This window comes from Neodiprion fabricii, chromosome 1 (assembly GCF_021155785.1).
Source record: "Neodiprion fabricii isolate iyNeoFabr1 chromosome 1, iyNeoFabr1.1, whole genome shotgun sequence".
NCBI lineage: Eukaryota > Metazoa > Arthropoda > Insecta > Hymenoptera > Diprionidae > Neodiprion > Neodiprion fabricii.
Genome location: NC_060239.1, coordinates 535,199 through 556,860, shown reverse-complemented (window position 1 = coordinate 556,860; position 21,662 = coordinate 535,199). Strand labels below are relative to the sequence as shown.

At 45.5% G+C, this 21,662-nt stretch overlaps 1 protein-coding gene across 1 annotated transcript in view; it reads right to left on the bottom strand.

The window, feature by feature from the left end:
- The window catches only part of LOC124174414, a 136,789-nt gene that overhangs the window by 18,569 nt on the left and 96,558 nt on the right, over window positions 1-21,662 (bottom strand). Inside the window, exon 4 of the mRNA XM_046553548.1 lies at window positions 8,405-8,588. Within this exon, the coding sequence (XP_046409504.1) occupies window positions 8,405-8,588 (184 nt within the window). The remainder of the gene's footprint in view (window positions 1-8,404; window positions 8,589-21,662) is intronic.

Below are 21,662 nucleotides of genomic sequence, written 5' to 3'. Positions count from 1 at the left end.
AGTTTAACGATTTTAGCCACCAAGCCCACCCAAGGTGGGCGCCTCCTCCCTTCTGCCTTCTGTCCTTCTTATTCGAGGCCAACTCATGTGCGTGTTCAAGCCTTTCGCTTGCCCACGAAAGTATTCGACCGCCTAAGCGGCTTACGTTGATTGGACTGTTGCCCATGCGTCTTCATTCGCGGCTTCTTAATTTCTCAACCGTCGTTCAAGCCAGCTGCTCACTCGAAGACGCGTCAAAAGCTATAAGCATTGACACAGATTTGGACACGGTACTCCTTTCTCCCTCATCTTTACTCCATTTTAGCCAGCAAAGACCATTGTATTCATAAGTAGATGTGCGAATGGGATGATGCCGAGGCCTTCTCGTTTGCGGTAAACTATGAGAACGTTGAGAGGCAAACCGTCCTCGGACAAAAGCTCGCATAATTCTGTACGAGCTATGAGAGATCTTGTTTCAAACAAACTTTCCTCCTTACTTCTTAACGAGAAATTCCAACTTCCGTGAACAGTGTAAGAAAGCCAACGTTGGAAGATCGTAATATTGCGATAACAAACGTCAACGCCCGCTAAAATTGGGGTGATTAGAGAGGGTTGAATACCCACCACGCTCAGTTCCTTCTTCTCTTGGCATTTGCGGAAGGGACGCAAATTTAACTGATATTTCTTACCTTGGAAGGACAGAGATAAACAAAGAGAGAAGGTGAGCAAGTTACTGAAGGAACGAGGTAAGAAGCAGTGCTTTATGTCGGTATCTGGAGGATAATCATAATCTTACATGGGGCAATGGCATTATCTGGTGCAGGTATAGGAACAACAGATAACCGGAGGATAGAAATAAACACCGCCGATTCTCCTTCATCTCGTACTCCCGCCTTTCAGTCTCTACTAAAGCAGGACAGAATGATTTAGCTCTCATCACGATTCATTCGATGACGGTTCGATAAAAGGTGAAAACCCCGTTGGCTTTGGTGAAACGTTTGAGGCGTTGTCATACCATTTTTTTTTTTTTTTTTTTGAACAAATTCGATTGAAAGTTTCTTTACTTGCGGACGGCTGCGTCAAGCTTCCACCAACTCCGAGTCATCTTTAGAAGGGTGAGATTATACGGCAAAGGGGCGGACTGCTTTGATGGATCGCATAAACAGATACGGATACCCTTTTGTACGCAAATATGTTTTGAGTACATCCTGCCCCCAGCGAAATAAAAATCAATGGAGTTAAAAAAAAAAAAAAAAATACCAAAGACTTGGAAATCCTAAATACGTTCGATGACTAACCGAGTAACGCATTTATATAGTGTTGAAGTTTACAATAACTAAAGCTCCGTACAAAGGAAACTTGACCCTGTGCGATGTTGGTTATAGATTCATTTTAACTCAGTTATTTATTTTTCGTTTAGTCATGTCAGAATAGAAACATAAGTTTGCAGAATAAACGGATTGAATCATCGCAACGTCTTTCGTAAGAACAATTTCCCACGCAGTTGTCGAGGTTGACATTTTGATTACTCCTCGCAACATATCCGACAAATTGCAAATGAAGTGACGCGACAAGGTATGGAAAAAGAATTCCGACTACAGTAACGATGAACTCACGCACGAGTGGTCTCGTGACTTTTACCTAGTTTCGTAATTAGAGTAATATTAGCATTTGCATACAAATCTGACGTAAGCCTCTTGAAAAGAAAAGAATGTAGAATCGTTTACAGAATGCAGTGAGACGTTTTGTCTGACACAGCGACGTACCTCGATGACCTCTGCCGACAATTATGAAACGCGAGAATCCCGTATCCGGGATTCCCGGGAGGAAAGCTGAATGCGAAAAACGCAGGCCCCAATACTAGAGGGTTGTCTCGGAGAGGGGTGGACAATCTCGATCATGTTAAATCAGGGGTAAATCGGTGCAGCTAGTTCCGAGGAGTCGTATCACGTACTGAACGGTAAATCGACGAATGCGCATGAGCGTCGCGTCGCCGAGGTGTGCGCAAGGTTCGTCGAAAGCTGTGCGCGGTCCGGCACTGCAAGCAGGCGGTTCTTCTCCTTCCTATTTCCCACCCTCTCGCTGTCCGTAAGGTTCAACACTGCTTATATTCCCATATGAAATTAACCCTTATCAACGCGTGTCTACTAGCTTCTTCTCCACCTGCGTCAAGACCCCACCCCGTCAGCGCCGACGACTACCCGGTCGATTCCAGCGGAAAGAGAAACTACGGCAGGGAGGCAGGCAGGCAGGCAGGCAGGCAAGCAAGCACGGCACAGCACACGACGACGACGTCGACGACACGGACGACATACAGAAACGGAGGAGGTGGGCGACGCAGACGACGTCGACGACGACGACGACGACGACGAACCGCTAACACCCGCGGACTCCACCTCAGCCACTGTTGGACTTTTTCTCTCTCCCGGGACTTATTGATCGCGCTACAACCGACAAGAAGACACGGCTTCGGCTGATTGGCCTCTTTCAAAGGTGGCGAGAGACCGACAGGCTCCCACCCTTCACCTACGCCTCGCGCCCGGACACACACACCGTAATCCGCAACCCGGTTTATAAAATACAATATTACCACCGAGGCGGTGGAGACAAGATCAATTCGCCGTTATGGGGGTGCAACGCGGCGAAGTAAAACTTTCATACGGAATCAATTGATGTCCGAAAGTTGAATCCTACTGATTCTACGCGCAAAATGTTGTTTTCGACTCCTTTTCAATCCCATTCTGCTGCCGATTAACGAGATAACGAAGGTTGACCAACCTAGCAAGCAAATATCCCTCTATCGATGAATCGTACAAAGTTACGTTCGTCGTTTATTAAACAAATGTAACTCAGAACTGGCATGATTATGAATGACGGACGTTTCTCGCAAACGGCCGTTTATAGTATAGGTAATCTGTAACACCAAAACTTGGGTAGAAAACTGTCGAAGAGGGATTAATTCGAGTCATCGGAATGACGAACTTGTTTTCATGTACTGAGGTATTACTCGTCGAACTGTCGACTCTCGGAATACCTACTGGGACGAGGGGGAGGATAATGGTTTCATTGATTGTAGAACTGGCTCGACCACTGACGATAAACTATGCTTAACCTCGGGTTTATTTGATCCCGGGCTGGAAAGCTTCCCCCCACCCCCACTCCTCGCCTCCTCATCCCTGGTGACTGCTACCACATTCGCGGGTGGGGATGCACCCCTCCTCCCACTCTCAATCTCCCTCAACGATCCGCCAGGCTCAGTCCCCTCCCCTCTTCCATCCCCCAACGCGTCAGAGGGATGCCTGGCGAAGCAGTCTCTCTGCTTGTCGCTTTATATCACCGGAAAATTGGAATTGAAGCGCCGGTAGAAGCGAGCTTTCAAGTTTAAAACGACCCCATAAAGCTTCGCGCAAAGCCCCCCCCCCACCCCCCCCCGCCCTTTCTCCTCCCCTACACACCGTTGAACGCGAAAACGTGAAAACACGTTGGTTAACGTCACGCGTTAACTTTACACTGGGGATTGAATTTCGTCCAATTTGTTCGCTTTGCTGCTGATACAAAAAAAAACCGCAAACTATAACCAACCCTAATAGCTTCACGAACGACCAAACATTTATCGAAATCATGTCTTTTCCTTCGAATCACGCTTAATCAAAATACGTCGGAGCCGGTTAGTCTAACTCTTAAGGTAGCAATGGTGCCAGACACATTTATAGTCGAGATGCGCAGTAATTTCCGCGCCTGTACTGTTGGTTGGCGTTTGAATAGCAAATATATCGTGTGCTATACACGGCCTCTACGACTGCGTAGCTCCATTGCAACGCAGTAAAATCTCTGAGCCACAAACTACCTACGTAGCGTAGAATATAGACAGTTACGCCCCTGGAAGTTCCAGAGTCTGGAGGAAAGCAAATCGAAGCAAAAACAGAAGTGAACATCGTAGTGCGCGTGTTAAGGGTAAAATGTCGTCCATACCATTTATTCCCACAAATTGACAGGATAATCGCTAGGCGAGTACTTGGATAATGAAAAATTCAATCAATACTGATCGACTGGACATTGATCGTTCATGCATAAACAAGCGTAATGAAATTACGAACATCAACGATTGGTAATTGGTGGTGTTCACACTGCTCTCTGCAGGCCAAATCTTCAGCGTTACGAAACCATGAATTAAATTGTCAATTAGACATATTTGCTGAAAAAAATTAAACTCCTTTTCCTGTACTACTAACCAGCAGATCGTGACTTTCCTTTTACAAGTATTGTCAACACGATGGTTAAGTTTAAGAATCAATTAGCTGGGTTAATTTATCACTCTGAATCCCAGTTAATATTTACTGTTAGTTGAAAAGAAAAACATTGAAAGATTCTAAAAGTTTTTCAGATCGTCGATTATTAAAAGTCGAATATATATGATCACCCCAGGTTCAATTTGTTCGTTGGAATGAAAAAGCATTTGAAAATCCGCCCTCGTTTCCTCGGTCTCCTTCCCTCTCTCTCTCTCTCTCTCTCTCTCTTTCTCTCTCTGTAGATATATTCCCCTGGCACGAGAGTTCACTACCACGGAAATACGCAGCGGGTATGCTACTTCCGTTTACTGTAGCATCATTACGGTGTCTCGACTAAGGGCAGGCGATTCAATCTGCAGTTATCTCGGCGGGCGCGAGCCGGTGAGGAAGAGGGAGACGGGTGTAACCCTCAATTTCATCCATCCTCCCTCTAACCCCTCACCCCCTCCCTACCTACCTACCTACCTCTCTCCCTCCCTCCCTCCCTCCCTCCCTCCCTTCCTCACTCTCTCTCTCTCTCTCTCTCTCGCTTTCTCCCGACGCCGACGTCGACGCTCTTCTTCCCTACCTACCATCCACCACAAGAGAGAGTCACTCCGTTTCACGTAATAACGTTACCTACGAAGCGATGAAAGTTTAATACCAACCTCCCGGAAATTTAATATCCTTTTGTTCCTAGATTTTTCCCCGCGGTTATCGCGGGAATCGAATTACGGCAGTATAGAACGTCGAAAAGCCAGTTTTCGGTTAGCCAAGAAAATCTCACTTTTCCTAGAATTCTCGTTACGCTCCGGTATGGAAAAATACTCTCGGCTTTCATAACGATTGAGAATACTGGTATCGCAATCGTATCCATGTCTCATAGGATGAAAAACATCTAGAAGTCGATCTCAACACTTCGAGTAGTACAGAAACTCATCTTTGACTAAAGGCTCGCGGCTCAAAACGATGCGATTCTTCGCACTGTAATCCCCGGCCGAATTCTTGTAAGGGTACCGAAAACTGAATTGGTCCGGTTTCGAATGTGTAGAGTCAGGCTTAGTTATAGGGAGCTCAGGGAAGTGAATGGAGGTGGGTGTTTTTTTTTTTTTTTTTTCATCTTTTGAGCGCAGGATTATTGAGGTTTTCGAATTCGTATCCGGAGGGTCTGCGAGCACGGGGCATGATGTATTGATAAATGCTGTTATATCCTGTCGCTTGCGGGTAAAAAGACGTGGGTAGCTTTTAAATCGGATGGGAGGGGTATTCGAGGGAAAGCTTTTTTTCGGTTACATCGCCGTATATTTGCTCGGCGAGCCGTGATGGTATAAGGTATGTATACGAAACGCTGACTTATATCGGCAATACCCTGCAGAGGGAGGGGATGCGAAGGCTATCAACAATATTTCAACCGATAAACAATCTTACCCTCTCATGACAATCACTCTCCAACGATTTATCACCACTTACTTTCGATCTCCGCTACGCAATATGCGATACGAGGGATCAATTATCCCTTAATAAACATACGCATATCGACCAGAACTTGGGTCTATTATGCGGTGCTTTGTTCGTTGCAACTACGATTGCAATCGTAATTATAACAGCCCTGGTTAAGCGACCGTATTGTTGCCGCGCCGCTTCAGCAGCGCGTAATACGATCATCGGTAAACCCGACGTACAATCAAGAATTACTTCGTCGAAGACAGGTTGAATTAAAACGGGGCGGCGGTACAACCTATCCTGGAATTTCCCTCTGACTGCGCTACTTCAAAGGCTGCTTTATAACCAAATCATTAACGCTGGACTTTTAACAGGAATCTGCGTCACCGCCTGTTCTCAAGGGACGGCGAATAACTTGGATAAGCGCTCGAATGAAAGAAATTGCGATTCTTCGAGAAATTTCACTCTCCAAAGAAGGTGCATTTTCGCATTCCTAAATAACAGGACGTTCGATGTCCTTGTAGCGATTGTTGAAAAATACTTTCCTTCAATAACCTCAGTACACGTATAATAATTAGCATCAGGTATAAGTGACGTAATATTAATATTTGGTTGTTAATATTTATTATTTCGTAAAATTACGGCAAAAACAATGCCGCACTTGTTCTCTATACAAGAGTTTACATAACGTACAAAGGCAGACGTGGTCCTGTAGTAGATTCTTTTATTTCATTTTTCAACCCCTGCTCTTTGAAGTGGGAGTCTGCGGGAGTTGTTTTCGCAGAAACGAGATTGTCTGCGGGGTTATTATTGGAAAGCAAAGTCGAAAGAGAGAGAGAGAGAGCGAGAGGGAGATCTAGGGGTGGTTCGGTGGTTGCGAGAGAAGAGACGAGAAGCGAAGAAGAGAAGGAGGAGTGACGTTGGGATGGGGTGTGGCTATATATCATTGGTGGTTTAATACCACCAGAGAGATCGGAATCGAAGAGGGGAAAAGAGGGTAAAACCGGGGCCTTGGAAAGGGAGGCGACGCCGACGCCGACGCCGACGCCACAGCGGCTCCGCTAATGCCGCAATTTCATCGTTTTTCTTCACCGCGACTTTTTCCTAATGATCACGAGGGCGGTGGACGCACGGCGCGGCGGTTCTCGTCCAAGTGAAACTTTTGGTCCTCTTCCAATAAAAGTTGGCACGTGCTCCGTCGTTCGTTCCACGTCGATTATATCGCCGTCGTATACGTATAGATCCGGGCATGAAATACGTACGTAAACGTAGACGTATACCTAGGCGAGCGCAGACGCAGACGGACACACGTAACCCGCAGAGGGCTGCGGAGCGACGTCTAGAATTTCCTATCGTGACAAGGTGGGGATGCCTTTTGCACCCCCGCGATGCTTGCCTGTCCGGAGAAAACTTTCCTAATATACGCTTGGCCGCGACAACTCGCGAGATCCGCTCGCCCGAATCAATCCCAAAAGTTTTTACATAGGTATACGTACGTATGTACAGACAATTTACCCACAGTTTCGGGTTTGCGAGAGGAGAATTTTCCCATTGAAAGATGAGAACGCGGGTTCACAGTCGTATTAGAGCTATACTGTGCCCTTGCAGTCGAGGGGGAGTCTGAGCCAGGTTGAAAAGCCCTCGGTAGTTGAAAAATCCAACTTTCATGTATACAAAAGGACATAGCTCATATGCCTGAGTCACGCGGAAAACGACGACGACGATTGTAAAGTCTATCTGGTATTGATGTCTGGAGGGTGGTACGTAACCGAACGATAAGAAGAATTTCACATTATCATTTTATTCCGCGTAAAAGATACATACATACGGGAGGTATATAGTTTATATATGTTTGGGCATCTGTATATTCAAGTAGATACGATATTTCATCCAACAACATTGTGGGTACACTTATGTACGTATGCATACATACATGAAGCAGAGGGAAATAAATTTATTCTTTTACACATTCACCGGATGATGTATTGTACGGTCTTGTAATCTAGGGGCGCTGCTCGGGAGAATTTTTATATTACACTCCGATTATGGACTCGACGGTTTTCATACCTTTTATTCATTTTTCATTTCTTTCGCATCCCATCTCGCTATCGACAAGCGGAGCCTGTTTGCCCTGGAGTAAAAATAATGTTCCACGTTCAATTAAATACGCTCGAGAATTCCCTTTGTAAGCAAAGTTCTCACTCCTTCTCTTTATTATTGCTCTTTTAAACAAATTTTTGATGCGAAATTCGATGAAAGTGAGATTTGGATTGCACGTACAAGGTACGGGGACGCACCGTAACCTTCAAAGATCCGCCTCGTATCATGAAATTTTTCACTAAATCGCCAAGTAGGGGACGAATCGCGACGGTGGATCTACTTAGATACGCATCGTCAGATCCCAGGTTTCGGATGTTTTTTAATCTTCCCTTTTATCGTACGGATTCTTTTGCATGATCGAATTGCAACGGGTCCCCCGACCCCCCTCTTTTTCCCCTTCCGCAATTAAGACATTCAAGTATACGGATATGATTCGTAGTACGAAAATCGAAGCTGTACGAAAAAGTGGTTCATTCTTTTCAATAGTTCGTCAAGGTGGTCCAACCTGTAATTTCGTGATGACGTTTCATGATTCGGAACTGTCGCCATTTTCTTCACATCGGCACGTGTAAAAGTAGTATGAGATACCATAAGTGATGCAAGATGCGTCTCACCTTTTTTGGACTTGTCGGATGAGGTAGGCGACGGCGAGGCTGGAGGCGCCGGGACGCAGGAGACGGTCGAGGAGGCGACGGGACTCGCGGCGGCAACGGGGAGCAGCAATTTCCTCTTATGGTTGCAGAGCTTTGTCATCTCCCTGGTTTTGCCCTGGTCCGGGCACCAAGGTCGCGTTGCAACCTGAAAAAACAATCAGGAATTAAGATTTCAGCTCTGGCGAGTGAAAACAATGTGAAATTAATCCAAGAGCCGAGCTTCTCGGTATTTTCAAGCTCAATAATGGCGATCTAATAATAGCAGTAACTGTCGGATACGCGCGACCCTTATACATATACGTAAATTCAGCTTCTCATTGGTCGTATTAGTTTTTAATCGCGTTAAACAAAAGTGACATCAATTATGTCCTCAGATATTTAGGTTAGGGGTGGGTGTCGTCGCCAACATTCGTCGTCGGACTGCGGCCGTAACTACCTGGCAGAGTCCCTCTATTAATCAAGAATAATACATGAGGGGGTAAAGGAAAGTGGCACGCGAATCCGTTCATCGTCGATTGGCTCTGAATTATTTCGAGCGCTCCGTTCTAATTTTTTACTCTCAAACTAATATACCAGCCACTCAAACTCAACTCCTCGATCATCCGCGGCGTTTCAGCCTTTCTCTCCGGTCCGAGAGTCGAGCATCGGATGTAACGTATTATACGTTAGGTATATAATATATGTACCTCGACATCCATCCGGACATCGAAATCATCTATAATAGGGGAGTAAAGAAAAGGAACCCTGAGACCGACGACGCTGACAATCTTTACCATCTTTACGACCTACGTGCCCTCCTTCTTTCCGTCATTACCGCACCATACATCAAAGTTGTTCTCCAAACCAGTAGTTCTCAATCTCACACGGTATACGGTGCCCGCCTACTCATCTTGACCTGATTCGCAGCGAAAAAAGTATATTGAATCCAAAGTGCAAGAGTATTATTATAAACGCGTTGACGGTGAAAGTCGTCGCGCTTTAATTATACACACAGCTATGCGACGGACCTGATTCTCGATTACGCTCGTTAAAAATCAGATCACATTCAATCTTGAGACTCTTCCGTACCGAGGGAGCACCGAGTTCGTACGTTATGATGATAACGAATTGGAACGACGATCCTCCGGACAAGTAAAACGAGAACAAAGAGTGAATAATTACTGTTCGTGGGCGTACATGCGACGCGTGTGTTAAGCGATTGGTTCGTTAACTGTAATTCTACCGCAAGGCAGATCAATACATCGCATGGTAGGGTATTGATGTGAGTTTGACCCTGTAATCAGTAAAGCGCGTAACGGCTGGATGGAAAACAAGTATAATGATAACGCGCATCTTCTGATTCATCAATTTCCAAGTAAGATACAGCTTATCGCTGCCGGTTACGTTCGAACATCCGGCTACGGAGACGTTCCGTGGAAACTCGACAAGCAGAAAAATCACTAACACGTAGTTTTATACCAGAAAGCCGAGACGAAGGTTCATTGCGATGGATGGCAACGATATTTTCAAAGCAGCCAGACGGCGATAATACGACCAATTTGCTAAATCAACGTAGGAGAAATAATGAGACGTGATAACTTGTCGAAAGCGCACGACCGCCGTCCGAGATGCAGAAAAGTAGCAGGTACGTCAGAACTCGACGAGCCACGCGATGTAGACAGTGTAATCGTATCTCGTAATTCTTGATAAACTGTAACTGGAATGGAGGTTAGCGGTGATGGGTTTAATTGATCATATAAATTAACAATGGCCTGAATGCGATGGTGGGATTATTGATTTAACCTTGAAGTCATTTCTGCCGACTATAAATTATCGCTAATTATAGTTTCTCGCTCGGGCGGAGGGGACCCCCGATGCTTAATTGCCCGCGGATCTCGTGTACTCTCATACTTTTTCCTGCGGGAACGATTCTATAAAGACCGATACTTTGTCTGCATTCTGGGACAAGCGGTAACTCGAAGTACACGCAACATTCTTTATTTCTTACTCGGGGATTTTCGGTGTGGCCTAAAGCGAATCCTACGTCAGAATTTCAAAATTCAAGATGGTAGATTGAGAATAAGAAAAAAAAAGATCCTATTCGCTCATACCAGATCCGCAACTTTGAATTTTTAAATTTACTCAGATCTAGCACCGTTTTTGAAATCAGCGGACTTAAGAAACTTCATATACCCAGTTTCGACGGAATTTGACTGCGAGGAAAAACGTATGCTTCAAAGGGTTAATTCACAACTTCATCAATGTAAAACATGAATGCGGAACTTCGGCAGTGCGGTAAATATCGTTTGCTATACGCTGCAGGGATCCGTCGTCGACCGTGTTACATATTTAAGCCTTGTCCGAAGATACGCTACACCGCCGTGTACTTTCTCCCATAGGAATCCGAGAGTGTGCGGCAAAATGCATCTGAAAATTGATCGTAAGTACCTAGACCGCAAATTACAGCACGCTCCCGGCGTGTTAGCGAAGCGTGGGTAAATACACATAACGCATTGCTCGAGTGAGTCCAGGTCGACAGAACCGTCCAGTCGGCAGGCGTGAGCACAATCGATATGCTCGACGTCATTTGCCGTATAACAACGAAAGAGAAAGAGAGAGAGAGAGAGAGAGAGAGAGAGAGAGAGAGAGAGAGAGAGAGAGAGAGAGAGAGAGAGAGAGAGAGAGAGAGAGAGAGAGAGAGAGAGAGAGAGAGAGAGAGAGAGAGAGAGAGAGAGAGAGAGAGAGAGAGAGAGAGAGGAGAGAGAGAGAGAGAGAGAGAGAGAGAGGGAGAGAGAATGAACGGGCGAATGAATGTTTGATTGATTTACGAACGTGGGACGAAATAATGTATGAGGAAAAATCGAGGTCGAATTAATCTGCAACGGCCGCGAATTATACCGAGCGAGGATGAATACTTATCCATCCATCCTCCCCGCTTCTTCCTCTTTTCCCGCAGACGGTTTATTCCCTCTTCTTTTTGTCCACCGCACTCCCTGGCCTGGCCCGGTCGGAGGATTTATGAGGCTATAACTTCTCGATGCATTCACCAGTCGACCGAATGCGACGCGACCCGTTTCACCGGGAAGTGGTCTGCGTTTTATTAGCGAGCCATACCCCGATCTCGTGTCGCATTGTCCGCCCGATCGCGACGATTACCGACTCCTCTTCAACTTCCACTATCCTTCACCATCCTCCGTCTCTCTCTCACCGCGCGGGTCGTTTCGCTGAACCTATAAAAGCGCGTCATCAGGACTCCGCCGCCGTGAAGATAAAGAATTGAGGAAAAAAATCTTTCTCCAGAATCATTTGCTTCTGTATTCTGCGAAGAAGTGAAATCGCATAGACACCCTGCGCGCATCACGTATGTATAGATTCTGCGAAACACGACGAAACTAAAGACCGCAGCTAGTGTGGCTAATAGGCAAGCTGGCAGGGACTGCTCGCGCGTCGTTAAACGAAATTTATGCTCTAGGTTGTGCTAACGTCGGGTCGCGTGTGCGCTGCTGCACCTATAAGCTGGTTCGAAAGAAATTCGAGGCGGTGCTTGGTCGCATGCCCGAAATTGCACTCGTGAAAAAATCACAAGGAAACGTGGGTAACAAAAGATAAATATGTACCCACACACGAAGTACTTGATGCAGTGATATTTATTGTTCATGATAAATATCAGGGGTATCAATCGTTAGTTTCAACCGAGGGGTTAATCACTCATCGATTCCAAAATATTTCAGGGATTTCGAAAGATTTCAAAAGATTTCACAAGATTGCCGGAAACGTGTAGGTTCGCCAGATTTCACGAGCGATTAACCCCTTGGTTTCATCGGCCTAATTTTCCCGCGATGCTCCGATCACCATATCTAGTAAATAACTCTTGACCATCGATTTTCGCGAATACGCTGCACGTACGTCAAGATTAACGAAATGAACTCCACCTTTCCTAATACAAAAGTAGCGTTAGAACGGAACCGCGATTTTCCTGTGATTTCGTTCCCAAGTACATCTACCTCGAAAGGGAGAGAACAAGAGAACAAGAGGAGAAGAGGAGAAGAGGAGAAAAGGAAAAACTTTACGATTCCCATTTATAACGGAGGTTAATGTTCACCGTGACTGGCGCGATGCACGTCTAACCAAGGTAGAAGCAACCCACCTCAGCAGAGTTTAAGTCTCTTGTCGTACGTCCCGGGGACCTTAAATTATGCAATTATATCCGCCTGCTCGGAGATCACGGTCCACGTTCCAAGCGTCGATCATCGTCCAATCTCCTCCGCTCCGCGGCAAATTTCCCAAGTCGAGAGCGTTTGCAACTTGCATATCTGCGAGTGCCTGTGCGCAAGTAACGGGCCAGAAACTGGATAATTCGGATGAATTTACCGCAGAGCACGTGCGTGAATGCGTCGAGGGGCAGATGCACGCGTGGTCACGGCGTATGTACCGAGGCATAAATAAGTTATAGAGGAGTTGAAGCGAGTGCAATGCGGAGCGATACAAGACGACGTCTTGGCTCCGGCGTATAATGAGATAGGCATGCCTTGGTACATGTTGTACGGTACCGCACGTATACGTACCTACGTTGGGTACCTATCGTACAGGCAATTGCATAGTCGTTCGTCGCTCGAGCATGACTTACGACTTACGAGTCGTATTATCGTTGCCATTATTCAGCTCCGCGTCATTCTCCTCGGACAAAGTGCCCGTGTTCACCAGTTCACCATTATGCCGCTCTGCCTCCTCCTCCTCGACACTGACGTAAGGCCTGCGGATCGGGAACCGAGATTCCTAATGCAAGATGCTAAAGTAAACGACGCGCCTGCACCGCTGCGAGTAGAGTCGTCCAGTTGTCACGACGATTTCGAGTGAAGAGATTTCGGCAGATTGCACACAGCGGATCCTATCTTGGATCGAAATGACCGGTTCGTTCAGATACAGTTCGTAAGTAATGTACGTACATGGAAACTTCTCTTAACGAGCACCTCTTTATAACGGACAGTCTAAAAATCTCCAGCAGCACGTTTTACGCGTTGATATTGTCCCGAATGGCGGACACTCCTCAATAACGGATAACATTTTTAGTCCCGAAGGTGCCCGCTATTGGGAAGTTTCAATGTACCGTCACCCGTGAAAACACCGAAATTACCGGGTCGTCATCCTCGGTTCAATCTCACTTTTGAATGTAGGTACTTCCAAAGAGGAATCGGAATTTCAATTTCAAACTCGAGCTCGAGTTAATTAAATTCATTTTCAACGAAGTGGTGACGATTTTTCTCCCCACTCCTCATCACCCTCTCCTCCATATCTCGTGAACAGAATTCTTGTGCATTCGTCGCATATCATAACCACGGCGTGAAATAAAGTTATTATGAGAAACCAGTTACGATCCATGAGAAATAACTATGAATAATATCCCAAGAAAAAGAGCACGGTACGGCATTGATGCAAGTGAAATGTCGACGGAATCTGATCTCACGATTAAATCGAGCCGTACAGAGACTACAACATGCTGATTGATGTAGATCTGTAACATTCCTTCTGCCACGATGTAAGTATACTTTGTTAAAAACGAATCCCTCCCCTCCCCTCGTCCCTTTCTCTCTTTCTCAACAATTTCATTAATGCAATACACCTGCGGTTTAACGTGTCGGTAACTGAAAAAATAAAAAAAAACAAAAAATAAAAAAACAAGAACTACAACAAGAAACATACAAGTTTGAAGTACACTTGAAATTTCTCCGAAACTTTGCGACGGACAATATAATTGAACGTTAAACCGAAATAATTTCACAGCAGCCAGGAAGTTCGATGCCCCGGGATAATACAATTAAAGCCTTTGGTGGTCAAAGTAGCGTATGAACTCAGCCGATGAAACCGCGACGGGGGATTCCGGGGTTTTGAGTCATAGGGGAGGAAGAGAAAGGGGTTAACCGCGGGACACAAAACCGTGTGGTTAATTCCCTTTTCTCATCTCTCCGGCAACCGAGCCAGCCAACTGCTCACCTTCTTGCCTGCCGGCTTTTTCGATTCACAAATCAAATTCGTTTCTTTCCTGTTTCAATTTTGCACGATTCGTGCGGCGAGCTACGCTCGTGCTATCCGTTGTCTCCTTTCCCGAGTGTGTGGAACTTTCGCATTATTTACTCTGATCCAGAGTTGAAGCTGCAGCGCTGCAACGGAGGCAAATTGCAATTCAATTCTGCCCTGTTCGTTGGGGGAGAAAAGAAAATAATAAAAGAGAAAAAAATAAATAAATAAATAAATAAGGAGGTCAGAGCAGGATTATAAGCAGATCAATAAATCCTGAAGATGGGAGTAAGTATCGCGAGGATATAATTGGTTATACGCAAAAATACGACCTATTATATTTACAACGCGGATAAGATGAGGAAGAAAAAAAGAACGAGGCCTCGTCATTTCGTGACTCGTTCGTTAGTTAATTGTCCTTGTCCCCCGTAGTTAGTGTCACGAGACGATAAAATTATTGAAACTCGTAGCTGTATAAAGTTGAATAAAAAAAAGAATAAAGAAGAAAAAAGAAAAAAGAAAAAAAAGAGTAAGAGCAGATATAAAAAAGACGTGCAGAAGTTTGTCGCGCGTAGCGTGGGTAATTGGCAACGATGACGAAGAGGAAATTGGCCCTGGTCTCTCTGGTCCACCTCCTCGTCCTCCTCCTCGCGCCCGCGGAGAGTAAATTGGATCTCTTGCATACGTATCTCACCCATACCTGTGCTCCGTTCACGCATGTAACACAGAGACACGCGTGCAGCGGCGAGCATTAAAATACGGATAAGTTTAATACCATGGCAGCCAGCTTGGCGATGTTCACCAGGCAAGCAAACATAACTCCCTGCGTACATCCTCCTTCGACCAACCGGCCAGCCACCGTTCGCCACGTCTTTTTATCCCTTTTTCGTTCTCTTGCTTAATTCCTCTTTCACTCTTATTTCTCTCGTATTATTCTTTTTCTCGCACGCAACGAGCCAGCCTGCATGGATTTTTATATTCAGCACGCGATCACCCCCCCCCCCCCCCCCCCTCCAAGATACGGACGCGGAACGAGATGAGAGAGAGGGACCCTAATCGTTTTCAAATTATTTCGACACATACTCAAATAAAATTCCCTGACTTTTCCCGTCAAAAAATTCATAATTCCGCGACGTTTTACCACGAAACTTGGGTAACGTTGGGCAGATTTAATTACCAAAAGCCCCAGAACTTGTGCACCTTAAATACATAAATTTGAATCTAAAAAACACTTATCATTTATTCGTTTCACACAAATAATTAGAAATTGAACAATACCATTTTCGAAAGTTAGCTCAACTGAACTTGCGACAAGTATCTGAAGTTTGAGAACGATTTATGGAATAAGTACGTTTTTTCCTATGGTCCATCATAATTTCCTAAATTTTCCCTAACTTTTTTCCGATAGACGAAATTCCCTGACTATCCCCGGTTTTCTCGGTCTGTTGCCACCCTGGTAGACAATAACGATGCCGGTAGAGCCGCCAAATAAATATCGCGATACGCGATCAGATTGAAAATTATTTTTAATTCGAATTCGTAAGAGTGCGGAAGGTGGAAAAATACGGAGGGATTAGGAAGGCAATAAATTATCGGCGTCGTAAATCAATCGTAAAAATCGAATCAAGCCGAACCGAATGAAATGGAATCTCGATGGGGAAAGTCAGCCCGAGAGTGCCGAAAAGTTGAAAACATAAAACCGCGCTTGACGGTCGGTTAGGGGGGATAGAAAGCCAGCAAACTAAAAGTCTTGTACTTTATCGCATCGTTCGAACCACCCACGGCAACTGCGTATTATTCTATAGAAAATCCGGCAATATCCGCATGCAGAAGCAAAGTCTATACATAAACGTATAATAAGTATAATAATAAACCGCAGCACCCCTGAAACAGATTTACCTCTAATTATATATTCATGATTCCGTTTCCCAGAGTCCCCATGCAAAATGAGACAAAATCGTGACCGCAATATCAGTGTAACGTATACATTGTATTATATATACACTACCGTTGTAAAATATTACGTGACTGTACCGAATAAAGGGCAAAACCGAAAAACGGAGAGCGCGGGGTTACGGGGGCTTATCGCGACAACCCGATCTGGTTGGAAAACGATGAGTTTGCGAACGCGGCAGAAAAGCACGACGCCCTCTTCCCTGGGTCATAAATATCTGGCCGCGCGCGAGTCTCCTACACTGTGGTTACACGTACACGTATACGTATCGTTGAAGCTGTACCGGCACAAGAGGATACGCGCGTGTGTGTGTGTGTGTGTGTGTGTGCGTGCGTATGTTACAGGCAAAGCGCGTTCGTGTCGAGAAATACGCAACGTTGAATTTCAGTTATGCGAACGTGCTAATAACAAACGGATTCTATTCCGTCGTGAATTCCATCACTTCTATTGCGAAGCCCTGCGGCAGAGCGAATGCCGCCACCCGGTTGCAAAGATTTATAGACCGATAAAACGTACATTCCAATACACTGCGTACACATCTTTATTTATGTCATACGTTGTTACGTGCATATCTAACTCTCTATACGCGATGCGTGATAGACCTGCGTCATTATTATTCAATTTCGATTTATTCACAATTACATATTCACACGACTTGTTGTTATTTTTTGCAAGAAATTTAACACTCACAAAGAAGTAGTAGATCTCAATTTTTACACATTTATGTTGTGTATGGAAATGTATTCGTGTATATTTAGCAATTGAAAATTCTTTGGAAAAAAACATTCCCACGCTCAGCGACACGTAAAACACTATCCTACATCCACATCTCCATGATTAATACATTTTCTTTCCCCTATTTCCGCAAGGCGAAAACAACCCGACACAAAAATAAAAATTGATGACTTGTTTTCCCTCGTCAGTAGAGTTCCCTCCCGACCCGCGTGGAATAAAACTTAATTGAATGATACTAGATCTTTCCGCGAGTTCAACGATGGGAGACCAGTTTGCCGAGGAGTTGGAAGTTGAGACAGTCGCCTCATTAATATTGATGGCGTATCTCACGCCGCAGCCGCCTCCCTCGCCTCCTGGATTCTTGACCTCTGGCCAATTTCAATACTACACCTAACGCGAGCTACCTACGTATACCAAAGTACACGGTTTCAAAGTTCGCAGGTAAGCCCGTCGTGGTGCAAGGGCGATTCGTCAAGGACACTCAACATTCGCTAACCGCGACAATTAATTCAGGAGAGTGCGGATCGCGGCTCGTGGGACGGTCCGAACAAATTCAGCATCATAGAAGAAGAGTTTGTCTCGTCGACAAGTTCGCGGAAAGTTTCGCACAAGGTTATATCCGGCTTTCGCCGAACAGCCCCCGCGCTCTCATTAGCGATTCGTCCTCATTAGCGTTGGCCGGAAGGATGTTAGTCCTTGGCGAATCGCCGCGACCCGCATTCGGCCCGCGACGAAGCTCGAGGTGGTTGGGAACGAGGGAACGGAACGAACGAAGGCAGCGCGGAAGAAAGAGAGAGCCGCCTAATCTGAATCAGCAGAGATAACGACGCTTTCGACTACCTTCGTCGGGTCGTTTGACTCTATCCGTGTTTCATCGGGTTAACAAATACCAGCTATCGCTGACTCGGCGGCCCCCGTCTTGGGGCATAATTTAAGTTACCTACTGTTGCCAAATTGGCGATGCGGTCCCGATTGGCAATTTCGCAAAATCGACGAATATGCATGTCCGCGTCGTCTGGTTCAGCGCTATGAATGGTGATTCAGAAATCGATTAGCGGAAAGTAGAACGTATCGATCCACCAGGTGGATCAACCGGTTGAAATTTGCCAGTTTACACTGTTCAACTGAACGTATCGTTGCTCTTATCTACCTATCTTACGTTTGGGACATGAGAGATGCGGAGATACGTAAGAAGAGAGTCCATTTCGGTTACGAAAACTTTTGCAACTAAAACATCAGGACATTTACGTAACTGATAAAAAAATAAAAAGCAAAAAAACGGAATGGCATGGTAGTACTTGTCGTATAGGAACATCCGAATAAACCCGAAAAAAGCGAGCAAACGAACGGCTTGAAGTTGGCAGGGTTTTAACGAAGAACAAAGTTGTCTCTTTCTTCTCAAGGGAGGTCCGAAAGGTCTTCATTGTCGAGCCGAGATGTCATTCCGGTAGAACCGTTCTCTCGGGCCAGCTAATAAAAACTGGAAATTCTGGTTCCCCTACAAGAGGCGGTAGACCGGAGGTTCGAAACGGGTGCGTATTACGCGTTGTACATACGTACATACGTACATACATAGATGGATACGTCGAAAGACGCGAACAACGGCGACGGCGATGATGAGCCGTAGCTGTGAATCCTCCGCTGATTCATTTGCTCGCAAACCTGATACGAGAGAAAACTTTGCATGAAATTTTTCGTTTCGTCTATAATATATACGTTCGGATTTGCTTTCGTTTCACATCTTCTTACAAATACCCCGGAGACGAAACACCTTAGACAACAACGAAGAACTTGGACAAAAACTTGGAAAAGTAAACAAATTGCTGAGTATTCATCGACCGACACTGGGCAAAAATTTTTTCTAACTTTGACGAGTTTTATTCTACCTCTTATCGCTAGGTACGTTTGATTACACCGATCGGCAGAGTAAGAATAAAATGTGCAAGGGATAAAAAAAATTCCATCGCTAAATGAGTAAACGAATGTATCGATAAATGGATACTTTTATGGCTTCGATTACCGTGACAAATCACACCGAAGTTTGTAATTCCTCGAAATAACGAACTTACGACCGTTTCAAAATAAAAACTGACACGTGGCTTGATAGAAGTTATACGCGTCTCTACCTACGCGATTATATAATATTATTCAAGACCGAAGTATGCGGGTGTCTCCTGTAACTGCGAAGCCAACTAATCTATTAATGTAATATTCAATATTAACAGCTGACGTCAGCCGGACACACGTTTGAAAAATACATAATAATATTTCGGTGGTTCACCTTGCCTGTGAAAAGAAAAATCAACGAATTCAACTCACGTACAATCATGCATCGATTAAATTTGCCCAGCTAGCGTTTCGAATGCGATACACACGCCGGAACGATACGGAATGGAGAAATTGTACCTGCTGTATCGTTTCTTTCCATTCAACGAAAGACATCCCTCTCTCGTCGCGAGTTATCCCTGACTTTTTGCCGGCAGATCTAAGCGTCTAGAGATGTAGTTTACAAATACACACGGTGTGTTGTATTGTGAAGAGATATAATGCTACGGTGCAGGAAGACGTCGTCCACCGCGATTCAACTCATGCGAGAAGAAGGCTGGAGCGAAGATTGAGAGAAAAAAAAATTGACAAACGCCGCTCCACCTGAAACCAGGTACCACTGTATAAATTTGCCATTGCGGTTGTGATTTACAAAGGCACTAGCGTAAGTAATAGTAACTCCGTATAACGCTGCCGTGCAGCAACGCCAGGGCAAAGTGAACTGCACCAGTTTGCAAAGATTTCCTACAGAAGCGGGACAGGCACTCGTTATTTACCGCGAAAGCGTAGGTATGTGTTATACGTAGGTAGGTATCCAACGGCATGTTCGCCGTAAACCATTAAGCGGGCGCAGCTTCGCAATCACAGCTACGCGAGTTCCAACTCTGGTTGCAGCATGGCACGAACTGATTGAAATTGAGAGTGTAACGAATAAGCGTGAATTTCATTCTTCGACGATTCGAACATCAATACTTTGTTCAGCGTTTGAACGATCGCTTCCATTGGTAACATCGTCAAAAGTCACCAACGGCTGAGAATTCATTTCATTTGTCAGCATCCGGAACGTTTGAATAACATGACAACAATCAGCTGCAGCAGTCTTCCGTCTCACCGGCCTAGAATGTTCTTTTCATCGTCCATCGCGTATTTAAACCCTTTAATACCGACGCAGAAATAATTGCCCGTGTCAAGAATGCCGATTACACCAAACTTTGCCCAATTTGCATGAGAATGAGTACCTGGAAGATTTCAAGATCACCGATTCCGAATATACGAACTGAAAACACGATGAATAAACACGGTCAGGTTTCCCCACCCAGCTGAGGTTAAGAGAAAGAGAAAAAAAAGAAAAAAAAAAGGTAGGGGTTGAACAGACTGTCAGGAACAGTACCTACCTGTACTGCCGCAGTGAGCTTCACATATTATTATAAAACTAGTAGTCGATGCTGAATTCAAATCGTTCGCGATGTATAAATTGGAAGGAAAACAAGTTAAAACATTGACGCGATAGGTACTCGTTGGAAGAGAATACGAAAAAAAATGGAGATGGAGATGGAAAAGGAGAAAAGAAAAGAGGTTCGCTCGCTCGCCGCTTTATAGACGATCATCGGTGTCTGCGTTCACGTCGTACGTCGAGGCTCGGCGTACCGGCTCGCGCGTGGACCAAGGAGGGAAGCTGCGATGCCGTGGCTCGGAAACACCGGCGGACTACAGGCCGGTGGAATGCCGTCGTAGAGGCTCTCAACTCAACCCGGTAACGCGAGATGCTCGTAACAACCCATTCGTCGAACGACCAACGACACAGATTTTCTTCACCTCGGCTCGGCGCGAATTCGCCCTCCTCCTCCAGCCTCCTCCGTAAGATCCCTGGGCTTCCGAAGCAGCGGCGCGGACTTCGACGTCACGGCCAAGAGCCTTTCTGGGACTTTCGAAGCGTTTCGGCCGCGATCCGGTACCGATACGCGAAGCAACGCGGCGATCGTTCTCGAGACGAAGATACGCCGCGGCCTAGGATACGAGCCTCGAAAGTGGCTCACCGGAAACATACAGCACTTAAATGCTAAATACCATTTCCGGCCTCCCCCTTCTTCATTTGCATAGTCCCGCGGATTCTCCCCCTTCGAGCGCTCTAAGGGATTCACTGCCGTATTTTCCCGCACCTCGATAATTCCCAGAAACTATAAAGTCAGTTAAAGATCTCGACACGAGGGGGTTTCAATTAATACGGCAGACCGTAATTACTACTATCCTATACCTGCATCGAAACCGACGGAAGTCCTTGAGATTCCGAGACACTTCCGACGCATACGCACGACCAACAATCCAGATTCTCGTATATACCGTACACCCTCCGCTTTTCGATACGATCGACTAATTGAGGATTGGCAAAAGGATGGAAACGAAGTCGCAGCATCGCGTCATTTTCCCGGTTCCTCCACTCCGCGCTCCGAGAGTATGTTACAGATTAGATAGCTCGGGTCTGGTTGGGTT